This window comes from Lagenorhynchus albirostris, chromosome 11 (genome assembly GCF_949774975.1).
Source record: "Lagenorhynchus albirostris chromosome 11, mLagAlb1.1, whole genome shotgun sequence".
NCBI classification, from domain to species: Eukaryota; Metazoa; Chordata; class Mammalia; order Artiodactyla; family Delphinidae; genus Lagenorhynchus; species Lagenorhynchus albirostris.
Genome location: NC_083105.1, coordinates 73,517,095 through 73,530,853, shown reverse-complemented (window position 1 = coordinate 73,530,853; position 13,759 = coordinate 73,517,095). Strand labels below are relative to the sequence as shown.

The following is a 13,759-nucleotide window of genomic DNA, read 5'->3' as shown; positions in this document are numbered from 1 at the left end:
AACTATACCACACTAACACTAATGAAGGGAAAGCTGGAGTAGCTATATTAATGTCAGGCAAAGCAGACTTCAAACAAGGAAAATTATCAGGGATAGAGAGAGCATTACATAACGAAAAGGGGGTCAATTTTCTAAGACTTAATCCTTAATGTGTATGTGCATAACAGCAAAGTACCAAAATAAGTGAGGCAAAAACAGATAGAATGGCAAGATGAAATAAACAGCTCTATTATTATAGTTGGAGACCTCAACAGACCTCTATCAGTAATTGACAGATTCTGCTTACAGAAAATCAGTGAGCATACAGTTGAACTGAACCACCATCATTATCAACTGTATCTCATTGACATTTATAAAGTACTTATCCAACAGCAGAAGATTACAGTCATCCCTTGGTACCTGAGGGGGATTGGTCCCAGGAGCCCCTGCATATACCAAAATCTGCTGATGCTCAAGTCCCTCATATAAAATGTAGTAGTAAAATGAATGGAAATTTCAATCCAAGTTGATTGAATCCACAGACGCGAAACCCAAGAATTTGAAGGGCTAATTAAAACCACAATAAATACATTAAACGTAAGATTTAATTTAGCTAAATAGACAATTATTATTTATTTATGACATACCCAATTTAACAGGACATAGAAAGTCTGAAGTATGAGTGACAAAGAATCTAAGGGGAGAATACTGATCAAAAAGAAATGGATTTAGTTATAATAATATCAGAAAAAGAAGTCAAAAATACTATCAGGGATTAAAAGATATTTACTATGATAAAATGTATGAATCATTAAGACCTAGTAACTCCAGCTTCTCAAGCTTCTATAAATATAGCAACTCAGTCTTCACAAGGGAAAATTGAAAATCCACAAACTGGGAAATGTTCTCACACTTCTTTCACTTAATGCTATGTCAAAAAATATTTATAGATATAGATAGGTAGATGACAGATAGATGAACGAATGGATGTGTGTGTGTGTGCACATGCACATGCATATGTGTATCTTATAAGAGTCTTGAATCAGCAACTGAATTATTGAATCTGACACTGACCTGGGGTAACATTCAGACACTTCAAAAACATCTAGATAAGTGGTCTGAGGTATCAATACCATCTATTAAACAGAAATGATACCCTCTCAAGTTGTTAGCATGAGAGATATGGAGGCCAGGTGATAAGCTGAGTTCTGACCCAAGCCCAACTCACAGTGTGCTCACTGGTTCATAATGAAATTTGTGGATATTTATCCCGTTCCTGATATATAAGTGGAAAAAACACAGTTAGTGATAGAACACCCCTTGTCTTGCTTTTCAAATTTGTGTAGGAAAGCCAAATGAAACTGAACTGAACTTGTCTCCCATTCCAACAAGCTTGAAATCAACAGCAATACTGCATTTCTGGAATTATTGAAGAGATATGTATTACTGTCAAAGATATGAAAAATATAGTAGTTGTGATTCCTAGATATCCCCATTTAATTTGCTTACATGGCTTTAGCACAACAGTGATGGATCATGGCACATAAACATGGACTCCTGTATATTTAACAGGTGGTAGCCTGATTTTGAATTGAAACTGCTATGTCTACATATGATACCCTGACTAAAAAAGCTTATCATAGACATTACCATTGGAGATTTAGGTGTGCATCTATTGGTTTGGAAAATAATAAATAAGTAAATTTTCAATCTCCATTAAGTGTGTGTGTGTCTATGTGTGTGTGTTTATATGGTAAGGACCAAGGACGATAGTTCCACCTTCACGGTTTTATATAAGTATTATATCAACTCTCTTGCTTTCTACATAATACTGTATATAGGGCATTTATGATCTCAATAATCCATAGAAGATACCAGTAATTTGCTATATTGATTACATCAGAGTGCTCATTTAACCCCTTTGGGCCCCCACGGGAGTGGAGGAAGACTGGACAGAGAGGGAGAAGGGGCCATTGAAGGTACAGTATTTACTATGGGATTTAACTCCTCAAAGGCCTCCCAGTAGCTTCAGATCTGCTCAAGAATCCTTCATGTCCTGCTGGTTTGCAGCGAGTGGCTCACAGCTTCAAGGCCTCCTCTGCCAGATGGAGAACTATTTCAAACATCCTGCCTCTATTTTGTACTGTAGCAATGCAGACAGGAGACCTGACCCCATTTTCAGGTTCTAAAGAGAAATTCTAAGTACCTGAAAGACTGAGGAACATGGTGGCTTTTATTTAAGATGTGGAGATAGAGAGCACATACCTGGACTTGGGCCTGCAGCAGCACCAAATTGCACCAAGAGTTCCCTTTATTTTCTCTCGCATCTCTGTTTCTCCTTTTCTCTCTGCTGGACTAGCCACGGGGACTCCAAGTTCTTCATTGTGTGGTCCTGGTGCCAAGATTCTCCTGGGAATTATAAAGCTATTCACCTTCTACATCGAGCACTTCTTATTTTTTCCCCAGCAACATAAGTCATCCTTAAGAGGGGTCAGGGTGCTAGCTCTTAAATATATTTTAGTCATCCCTTTGTACATTAAATTCTCTTTCTTGGAGACTGCTCCTGACATGGTGTTCACCGTGCTCTCAGCTGGCCTCCTGAAGTTCTGCCCTGCCTTCCCCACCAGGTACAGTTCAGGAGCTGCCTACCTCAGGTGATAGGTTATCTTCTAGTTGCTTTATTCCTTTCCGTTTTACATTTAGAGAGTATAATTGGAATACATAAACTTCTCTGTGACCACAGCTTTATTTGCAACCCACAGGTTTTGTTATGGCATATTTTCATCATCATTCAATTAATAAAATTCTAATTCCCATTGCGACTTTATCTTTGACCTACATAATGATCAGAAGTATGTTTTTAATATCCAACTATTTGGTAAAATATTGGTTATACAGGTTTAAATTTCTTGCTTATTCAGAGCCTTGTTTTATAACCAGAATATAGTCAATTTTATAAATGTGCCATGTGCACCTAAAAATTTCTGCATAATATATATATTCCATCATTGTCGGTGCAGTGTTTTATGTAAATTTAGGCCAAAGTTTTTAATGATGGTATTCAGATCTTCTATAATCTGCTGATTTGTTGTTGTGGTTCTATGTTACTGATCTAGGTAATTTAGATTTTTCTATTTCTACTTAGATTTTTGGAATTTCCCTTCATATATTGCATTGAAGTTTAGACTTATAATATATTCCTTGTAAAGTAACAGTGGGTTTTATTATCCTGCCTTATCGCCAGTGATACTTTTTGCTTTCAAATCTACGTTAACATTAAAAAATCTTCTGCAATTTTACTTATTGTTGTTATGACATAATTTTTGAATCCTTTCATTTTCAATCTGACTCTTGTCTCTTGTAGGTGGCATAGAATTAGGTTTTTGGTTTGTTTCAATAATCCTTGTCCTTTAATTTCAGTATTTACAGTTAATGTATTTTCTTATAGACCGTTTACTCCTTGCTTACTATTTGTCCCACCTTGTTATGTTCCTTTTGCTCTTCTTTCTTCCTTTGAGATTTCTTCAAATTCCATTTTCCCTTGTATTAGCTTGTTATTTTTACATAAGTAGCAGTTACACATGTACCATGACTTATTAGCTCTTTTACTTCTTCTCAAGCAATGCTGAGATCTTAAATTTCTTTTACTACTTTTTCCTCTTCCTTTTGTTGTAATGCATTCTAATGTTTGATATATTTTATTATTACTCTTTTTTGCTGTTAGATTTTATTTAGGTTTATCCACTTATTTATCCTTTCTGTTATACATAATTCTTTATAAAGTCCTTATTTTCATCTGTGATAATCTTCCTTCTGCCTGCAGGTCTCCCTTTAGAATTTAATTCAGTCAGTTCTGATGAGAACATATTTTCTAAATTTTGTTTGTCTGCAAATTTCCTTATTTCATCTTTCCTTCCAAACAACATTTTCTCTGCCTCTAGAATTCCCAATGCGCAGTTCTTTTCTTTAGCACTTAAAAATGTTATTCCATTATTTTCTAGTATCCAGTCAGTTTCGCTGAGAAGTAAGCTGTAATCTCAATCCTATTGTTCCTTTGAAAGTAATCTCTCTCTTTTTCCTCGGGCTGCTTTTAAGATGTCATGTTTTTCTTTGCTGTTCATGAATTGTACTGTGGTGATCTTAGGTGTGGTTTTCTTTGTATTTGTTCTTGTTGCTTTTTTTTAGTGCTTATTGAATTTAAGGCTCCATATATTCTTTTTAGTTTTAGAGAACTCTCAGCTGTTAATATTGTTTTCATCCCAATCTCTCTCTCCTTTTTTCTTTGGACTCCAGTTTACACATATGATAAAAATGTTTATTGTGGCCCATATGTCTCAAATGCGCTTTTGTGTACTTTTTATTCTTTTCGTTTCCCATGCTTTAGTCTTAATATTGTTACTACTCTATCTTCCAGTTCACTTACCTCTGTTTACCTGCGTCCAATCCACTACCGAGTTTTAAATTTCGTATAATTTTTAATTCTATCAGTTCAACTTCAATCAGTTTATAGTTTCTAGTTGTCAAGTTAAATTCTTCACCTTGTCATCTATTTTCTTGAACTTGATAATATTTACCAAAATATGTATGAACTTGAACGTTTAGGTCATCTATGATTCTGATTCTTTTTTTTTATTCTAATTCTCCTTTTCTTGGTAGTCTTGGTGGTTCTTCAGTGAATACCAGACTTGGGATATGACAAGTTGTAGAGAATCTGAATGACTTTACAGTTGTCCTTTGAACAACCTGGGTTTGAACTGCACAGATCCACTTATGCATGGATTTTTTTTCAATAAGTAATACAGTACTACACGATCTGTGGTTGGTTGAATCCTCAGATTCAGAACCACAGATAAGAAGGGCCGACCATAAAGTTATATGGGGATTTTTGACTGCACAGGGAGTCAGCGTCTCTAACCCCTACATTGTTCCAGGGTCAACTGTATTTTCTTGAGGAGAGAATTTCCTATTCTTAGGTAGGGAGCAGAGGGGAAGATCACCTCAGTCACTGGACCAACTTCATACTCATTTTCCTTCTTTATGAGGTTCAATGTAGATGTTGCATCAACCTTCCTAACACATAGACACACAGACACACACACACACACACACACACACACACACACACACACACACACACACATGTAGAGACTTCCAATGTCCTAATTCATATCATTAGTTTTCCATTGGGCCACAAATCTTTCATAGGTTCTGAACCCCAATTTTGTCTCTTCAGCATTATGAGCCAACTAAGTCTTTGCTTTGACTTCAGTTAGCTTTTGTTTGACTTCTTAGCATCTTGTCTTGTCTACCTATTATACATGGAAAATACTGCAAGGAAACACTGTTGCTGAATCCAGCTCCGTTCTCTGAATCTTTACTCTCTCTGTGATTTTGGTCCTTAAAATTCTAGCTGCCTTGTTATTTCTCAATTCCAACTCTGGTTTCCTTAGTCCTATGACACTGTCCTAAGATCTACTGGCTTTTCTACCTCTTAGGAGTCACATTTGGTTTCTCAGACTTTTGCTCTTCATCAGTAGCTTCTAAATGACTGGGCTAGAAACGCATGTGCAGAATATTGTTCTCACTTCAGTGAGTTTCTTTCTCTATTTTACTTTTCTAGGTCATGGCTACCTCAGTAGCTTTCTAACACTCACAGTCAAATGTTTCGTATGATTTATCTGGCCTTTCTAGTTCTGGGGTAAACATTTTCATACCTTCCAATCCAATTTAAGTAATGTATTGTTTTTACAGTGCATTAGTGGAAATTAAATGGTAAATTCAGTCAGTCATTTCATACATCAAAAAGGAAAATCAGTCAACACAACTGTCTGACTGAAATGAATGAAGAAAACAATTCAAGGTAAACAACTGTCCCAGTAGACTTGTATAAATACAGTAGTGGTGTCATGTGCAGAATTAATCTTTCCTCACCCTTAACTGCAGAACACTCTGCCAGCCAATTCAGTCACTCAAATGATACTGAATTATAATATTCCAGTTTCATTTACTCTCAGTTACTGGTGACTGCCCTTCCTTCTCCTTCATCTGTCCACCAGTGGAGAATGTCAGAGCAGGAGAATAGTAATATTGGCATATTGTAATGCACTGTCTTGAATTCTACAGCTTCAAAATTCTTAGGCTAACTCAATGATCTTAAAGAGCCTGGTGCAGAAAGGATATGTGAATTAAATCCCAGACCACTGGCTGACCCTTCCAGCACTAACATCCCTTATTCCTGGTTCTAATATATCACAGAATACTCAAGAGGAAAGTTTTGAGTGGTCAGCAGAAATATGGCTCCAAAGCAGGCACATGGAAAAGAAATGTTGTCATCTGTGAACCACTTTAAAGTTGACTTGTCTTTTACTCATAAACCAGATTCAGTGTGAATTCTGTTCTGCTAAATGTTAGAGAATCTGTTGGAGGAGTGTGGGCAATTCTTTTGAATTTTTTACTATCTAACTTTTTGGTTTTTTAACATCTTTATTGGAGTATAATTGCTTTACAGTGCTGTGTTAGTTTCTGCTTATAACAAAGTGAATCAGCTATACATATACATATATCCCCATATCTCTTCCCTCTTGCGTCTCCCTCCCTCCCACCCTCCCTACCCCACCCCTCTAGGTGGTCACAGAGCATGGAGCTGATCTCCCTATGCTATGTGGCTGCTTCCCACTAGTATCTGTTTTACATTTGGTAGTGTATATATGTCCAAGCCACTCTGTCACTTCATCCCAGCTTACCCTTCCCCCTCCCCGTGTCCTCAAGTCCGTTCTCTATGTCTGCATCTTTAGTCCTGTCCTGCCCCTAGGTTCTTCAGAACAATTTTTTTTTTTTTTTAGATTCCATATATCTGCGATAGCGTACGGTATTTGTTTTTCTCTTTCTGACTTATTTCACTCTGTATGACAGTCTCTAGGCCCATCCACCTCACTGCAAATAACTCAATTTCATTTCTTTTTATGGCTGAGTAATATTCCATTGTATATATGTGCCACATCTTCTTCATCATTCACCTGTCGATGGACACTTAGGTTGCTTCCATGTCCTGGCGATTGTAAATAGTGCTGCAGTGAACATGGTGGTACATGTCTCTTTTCGAATTATGGTTTTTTTAGGGTATGTGCCCAGTAGTGGGATTGCTGGGTCGTATGGTAGTTTTATTTTTAGTTTTTTAGGGAACCTCCATACTGTACTCCATAGTGGCTGTATCAATGTACATTCCCACCAACAGTGCAAGAGGGTTCCCTTTTCTCCACACCCTCTCCAGCATTTATTGTTTGTAGATTTTTTAATGATGGCCATTCTGACTGGTCACACAAAAAACTTTGGCATGGTGTTCATCATCTAGCTAATCCTAACATGCAGACATTTATGAGAGTAAAGTCAGGTCTTTGCCAGAGTGGGTTGCGTATTTGGGCAACTGGGTCAAATCAAGAAGGGCAAATGTAGGCTGCCAGAGTAAATAAGGAGAGGAAAAACAAAAAGAGCGAGACATATCATTCATCAGTGATTTCCCCCCCAATATTCTTAGCCTCCACCTATCTCCATCTTACTGGTAACACAGGAAATAGACTGAAGAATCAGGTAAAAGGTCTCTACAGAAACTGAGGTAATACAGAAAATAAAAAAATAAAACATAAAATTGTAAATTTTCTTCCTAGGGATAATTGAGATGATACTTCAATAATAACATAAGATCAGGTGAAGTCTAAAGAAATTTTAGAAAACCCGGATAAAGTAAGAAAACATCTCTTCGCCAGCATCCGAATGTTAGACACACACCGAGACATGTGGGCCAAGTTCTGGAGAGAAGGGAAACACAGACGCAAGCTTGACATTTGGTGCAGCTTTTCTCCTTGGGGCATTTGCTGATTCAACTCATACAGCCTAGGAGCTGAAAAGCCAAGGAGTTCAAAAGACTCTAACCACAGAAGCCAAACGGCAAGGGCTCAAGCTAAAGGCAACAACTAATGGAATGACAAGCTACACGTATCCTTAGTCTCACAGGGCTGGGGGAATCATTACATTTAAAGCCTAACAAATACAAGGGTAGTTGGGAATAGGGAGAATCTAAACGTTCACATGGTAATCCCAAAGGGCAACACCCGTAGAGGAAGGACAAGACAGAAATAGAGCAACCTTCACACAGAGTGAAAAACGGCTTTGAATGAGCTCAAACTGAGAATGGACTAAGATTTCCAGTCCCTATAGTAACTGTCTGCCATGGGCAAAAGGAAATCTTTTCAAGAGAACGATAACAACATCCTGAATGTGGAGGTATCTTTATAGTTTCCTAAAATAAGTTAAGCCCAATTTTAATATAAAAATAATTGGACATACCAGGAAAAAGACTAAATGATCAAAAGATAAAAAAAAAAAAGAAAGAAAGAAGGAAAAAAGAAAATATAAATAGACACAGGAGGACAAGAGTTAGTAGGCCTTGGTTAAAAAACAAAACAACTATGATTAAACAAAGAAAATAGACACATGGCAAATAAGCATATGAAAAGATGCTACACATTCCATGTCATCAGGGAATTTTAAATTAGAACAATAATGAGATACCACTACACACCTATTCAAAAGTCTAAAATCCAAATACTGAAATACCAAAGTGGTTGACGATGCAGAACAACTGGAACTCTCATTTGTTGCTAGGAGGATACTTGGCAATTTCTTACAAAACTAAACATACTTTTACCATACAGTGATCTAGTAATCATGCTATTTGGTATTTACCCATAGGAACTGAAAAGTTACATCCACATAAAAACCTGCACGTGGATGTTTATAACAGCTTCTTTCATAATTGCCAAAACTTGAAATCAACCAAGATGTTTTTCAATAGGTGAATGGATAAACGAACTATGGTGTATCGGTACAAAGGAATAGCGTTCAGCAATAAAGAGAGAAGGCTATGTAGCCATGAAAAGACATGGAAGAAGCTTAAATGCATATTGCTAAGTGAAAAAAAAGCCAATCTGCAAAGGCTACATGCATATTATATGATTGCAGCTATATGAAATTTAGGAAAAGGCAAAAGTGTGGAGACAGTCAAAAGATCAGTGGTTGCCAGAGGTTGTGGGGAGGGAGAAAAGGATGGGTGAAGCCCGGAATTTTAAAGGCAGAGAAACTCCTGTGTATGGTTCTGTAATGGTGGATACAGGCTATTGCACATTTGTCAAAAATCATATAATGTACAAAACAAAGAGTGAAGTATAAAGTAAACCATGGACATTAGTTAGTAATAATGTGTCAATATTGGTTCATTAACTATAACAAATGTATTACGCTAATGTAAGATATTAATAATAGGGGAAACTGGGTAGAGAGGTAAGGAGGTATGAGAACTCTGTCCTTTCTGCTTAATTTTTCTGTAAACCAGAAACGGCTCCGAAATAGTCTGTTAATTTAAAAAACAAATCTAGACCTGCATACAAAACTTGCACGTAAATCCAACCACAGAAGCATTATTCATAAGAGCCCCAAAGTGGAAATACCCCAAATGGCCATTTACTGTGAATGGATAGATGAAACATAGTAATATCTACACCATGGAATATTATTCAGCCATAAAAAGAAATCAAGTACTGATGCATGCTACAACATGGATGAACCTTGAAAACATACTAAGTAATTGTATGATTCCATTTGTATGCAATGTCCAGTCTAGACAAATCTGTAGAGACAAAGTATATTAGTGGCTGCCTAGGGTTTGGAGGAATGGGGGAGTGAGTGACCTATAATAGATTCTTTTTCTTTTGTGGGTGTGGATGAAAGTTCTAAAATTGATTGTGGTGGTAGATGCATAACACATTAAATTGTACACTTTAAATAATATGGAAAGTAAATTATATCTCAATGAAACTATTATTTAAAATTATGATTAATGTATTAAAAAAAGGACAACATGTACAATTTAAGCAAAAATTGTCTGTGAAATGCAACCAAAAGAAACTTCTAGAATTAAAAATGCTGAAATTAAGCACTCAGAAGATCGGTTGAACAGTACTTTAGTCAAACAAAAGAAAGGATTACAAATGTCAATGAAAAAATAACTACACTAAAATGTGGAGGGAAAATGATAGAAAACAGAGAAATAAGTACTTAAGACATATAGAGTATATATAAAACACTGTGTCTAGCCAGCCCCAAGTCACACAGCCTAGGGAGGAGACACACAGCCTACCTGAATCACAAGGACTTCTCCAAAGGAAAAATGAGGTTCTGATGCCAGAAGTGGATGGAATGAATTGCAAAGAAAAAGAACAATGGTAAAGTTTAATCTAGATATACATCGGTAAATACATAGGTTCCCTGGGGTTGTGATCTGGTACAAACACTAAAAAAAAAAAGATAAGACTCATAGTAGAGGCTGCTAGATTCTGCTGAGGAAAATGTCCAGGGAGGGAAGAGTTGATTTATTTCATTATTTTTTTAGAGTCCACATATAAGTGACATCATGCACTATTTGTCTTTGTCTTATTTCACTTAGCATAGTGTCCTCCAGTTTTATCCATGTTGACTTAAATGATAGGATTTTCTTTTTTAAGGTTGAATAATATTCCATTGTGTGTATATATACCATATTTCCTTTATCCATTAATCTACTATGGACACTTGTGTTGTTTCCATACCTTGGCTCTTGTGAATAATGCTACAATGAACATGGGAGTACAGATATCTCTTCTAATAATGATGATGTTTCCTTTGGATATATACTCAGAAGTGGGAGTGAGGAAGAACTTATGACACAAATCGACTATGTGTAAAAGATGTTGTAGGAATGAAAAAGTCTGAACACCTAAGAAGAGTGTGGAGTATTTGGAAAGGTCATTGTTCAAGGTCATACATAGTTTAAAATTATGACATTTTAGTGAGACTGTGTGCATGAAGGCTTGCTTATATTTTGGGATTTGAATATAGTGCAAAGAAGTGTTGCTAAATTTTCGATCAACATCAAAAACAGGGTGGAAATGTTTTTTCTTTTATTATGAAACTGCAGGAAAGGCAAGCCTAGAATTCTAGGCCCACTAGAATCTTCCCTGATGATAGTGCTAAGTTAGGAGAAGGAGGATCCAAGGCCATAGAACAATTTTGAAAGCAAAATAAGACTGCTGAGTCTTCACCCAGTGTATGAGATTAAGTTTTAATGGCATATGATGAAGTGGCCATGACACAGCTGGCAGAGCTTGTTGAGTTGTTGAAAATGGCTCTTGAAGCTACAGGAAATGAACAGTAGACATAGAAAAAGAACAAGGTAAATCCCAAAGAGTGGAAGGACAAAATTAATCAAGAGAAAAGTCAAAAATAGAGAAGAAAAGCAGTAAACTTGACAAATAAAACAAAAAGCTTGTTCTTTAGAAAGACCAATAAAATAAGCAATATTTGGCAAATATGATAGTGATGGGACTAGCTATAAAACAGAGGTTTTTTTTTTTTAATTACAAAAGAATACAATGGTAGCTTTATACCAACACATTTGAAAATCTGGACAAAATGGCTGATTATTGATTAGTTATGTGCAGCCATTATTTACTCCTGTTTTGAGTAGAGAATACAAGTAGCTTTATGAAAATAGAAAATATAATCAAAGATATACACCTTAGAAAGACATCAGTTATTTTCCAATGTATTAAAAAATCAGAAGAGTCCTAATACAAAAATCAGATATGGAAAATTTACCCAAAAGTAACTAGAAGCACATTTCTTTTAAGATCTTAAGTTCTACCTCATATTAGCAAATAGATTCCAGCAACGTATTTTTAAAAAGTCATTATGATCAAGAGGGATTTATCACCATAAAGCAGATTTTTTCCCTAATTGGGATTCGGGCAGATGAGCTATGGGACTTTTCAAATCTCCAAAAATAATGACAAGAATAGTGACAGAAAAATAGGAGGCTGCAAGCAAAAACATTCAGGAAATGAGGAGAAATGAATGAGATTTAATAGATGATTATGACAGCCAGGATAGTACAGTTTGTTGGCACATACTTCATACAAGCTGAGGCTTTGGTTTTTTTGTTGTTGTTTTGTTTTTGTTTTTTTTTAATTAGGAGAAATGTCTTAGAAGCAGCACTGTGGGGGGGAAGAGAATGACAATCTAGTCTCTAAGCTCTACAACAGAGAGTTGTCCTTCTCTGAGGAGACAGTAAGGAAAGCTGTGTCATCAGGGGAAGTCAGTTTTTTTTTTTTTTTTTTTTTTTTTGCGGTACGCGGGCCTCTCACTGTTGTGGCCTCTCCCGTTGCGGAGCACAGGCTCCGGATGCGCAGGCTCAGCGGCCATGGCTCACGGGCCCAGCCGCTCTGCGGCATGTGGGATCTTCCCGGACCAGGGCACGAACCCGTGTCCCCTGCATCGGCAGGCGGACTCTCAATCACTGCGCCACCAGGGAAGGCTGGAAATCACTTTTTTATTCAAGTCAGAAGATAAAGGAAACATTAAAGGAGAATACTGAAGATTGGGAATTTTGGTAATGACAGACTATATATTCTAAAGGATACACAGAAACTATTTGGGGAGTGAGGGATTGGAAAGAGACGGGAGATTAGATCAGATCAAGAGATGTAAGAGGTTATGGGGATAAAAATTAGTATTTAAATATCTTGAATGCTTGGACTTTTGGTAGTTACAGAGTAAAATGGGAATAAAAGCATGATGAGATTAATCCTGCTGGTCTTCTGGGGGAAGGTAAGTGGTGAAAACAGAGATATGGAGACACGTTGACTGCACTGGTGGGGAGTACTGGTTATACACCATACTGGTGGGCTTTCAAAATGCTAAATGGAGGTGGGTTTCTGGCTAGGGAAGGGGAAGTCTATATCGACTTGGACAACAGAATTTGGGGGGGGTGGCGATTTATTAAATCCAAGAGAGTAAAATATATCAAAACCGGGGGAGGTCGGGAATCAGACAATGTGAAGAAGTTGGGGAGAGAGGAGGAATTGATTGGGGGTGGGCTGTCCCTGAGTCATTACCTGGTGGTGAGCACTCCTTAAAAGACAGAGCTGGGGAGTAGAGGTTTACCTAATGCAGCGCTGGAATTAATTAGTTGAGGTAAAAATGTTTAGGAACATAGGAGTCTATCACTCACAAGTGTGGAAAAAAATTTCATCTCCCAGCAGAGACACTGCATCTTACACTTGCCATAAGGAAGATGAGTGTTGATGGGGGTCTGTATGATCATGGGCTGAGGATCCATAACACATATAGTCATAAAGATAAATGGGTTCTAAGTGGATCTGGTGATAGATTCTATTCACACTTCTGGTACTTCTTATTAAAATGACTACAAACTCACATCAGGGATATATGTTCTTTGCAATTAAAGATGAAAACCAGGCCCCTTAATGAGCCCGTATAGGGTAATACATTGTCTAGTATTAGCATCATGCTATTGCCACTTTTCAGGAAGCACTGTTCGCTAGAGTCTTTTCGTAATTTTACAGATAATCATGAAGTGTAATTAATCATGGGAAAGCATTTACAGGAAAACTTCATTTATTTGGCATGATTGGGAAATAAATGTTCCTACCTTATTATTTTAGATAACTCAAACATCCCCCTGGAGAATCCAAAATTTAAAGAAAAAAATCTGTTTTCAATGAACTTCTTTTACAATTTGTTGTTTCTTTAAATACGGTAAAAGAACATAATTTAATCCTTTCTTGACTACTTAGACTAAGCAGGCTAGAGTCATATCTGAAAGCTAGGTAGCCAAGGCCAAGATATTTAACTTCTCTCAACTTTCCTTTTCTCTTCTATAAAGTCAATA

The 13,759-nt window shown here is 36.8% G+C and overlaps 1 protein-coding gene across 1 annotated transcript in view; it reads right to left on the bottom strand.

Moving 5' to 3' along the window:
* LOC132529989 (uncharacterized) overlaps positions 1-13,759 on the bottom strand; it is a 139,135-nt gene that overhangs the window by 35,873 nt on the left and 89,503 nt on the right. The window contains exon 5 of the mRNA XM_060167064.1: positions 2,245-2,371. Coding sequence (XP_060023047.1) covers positions 2,245-2,371 — 127 coding nt within the window. The remainder of the gene's footprint in view (positions 1-2,244; positions 2,372-13,759) is intronic.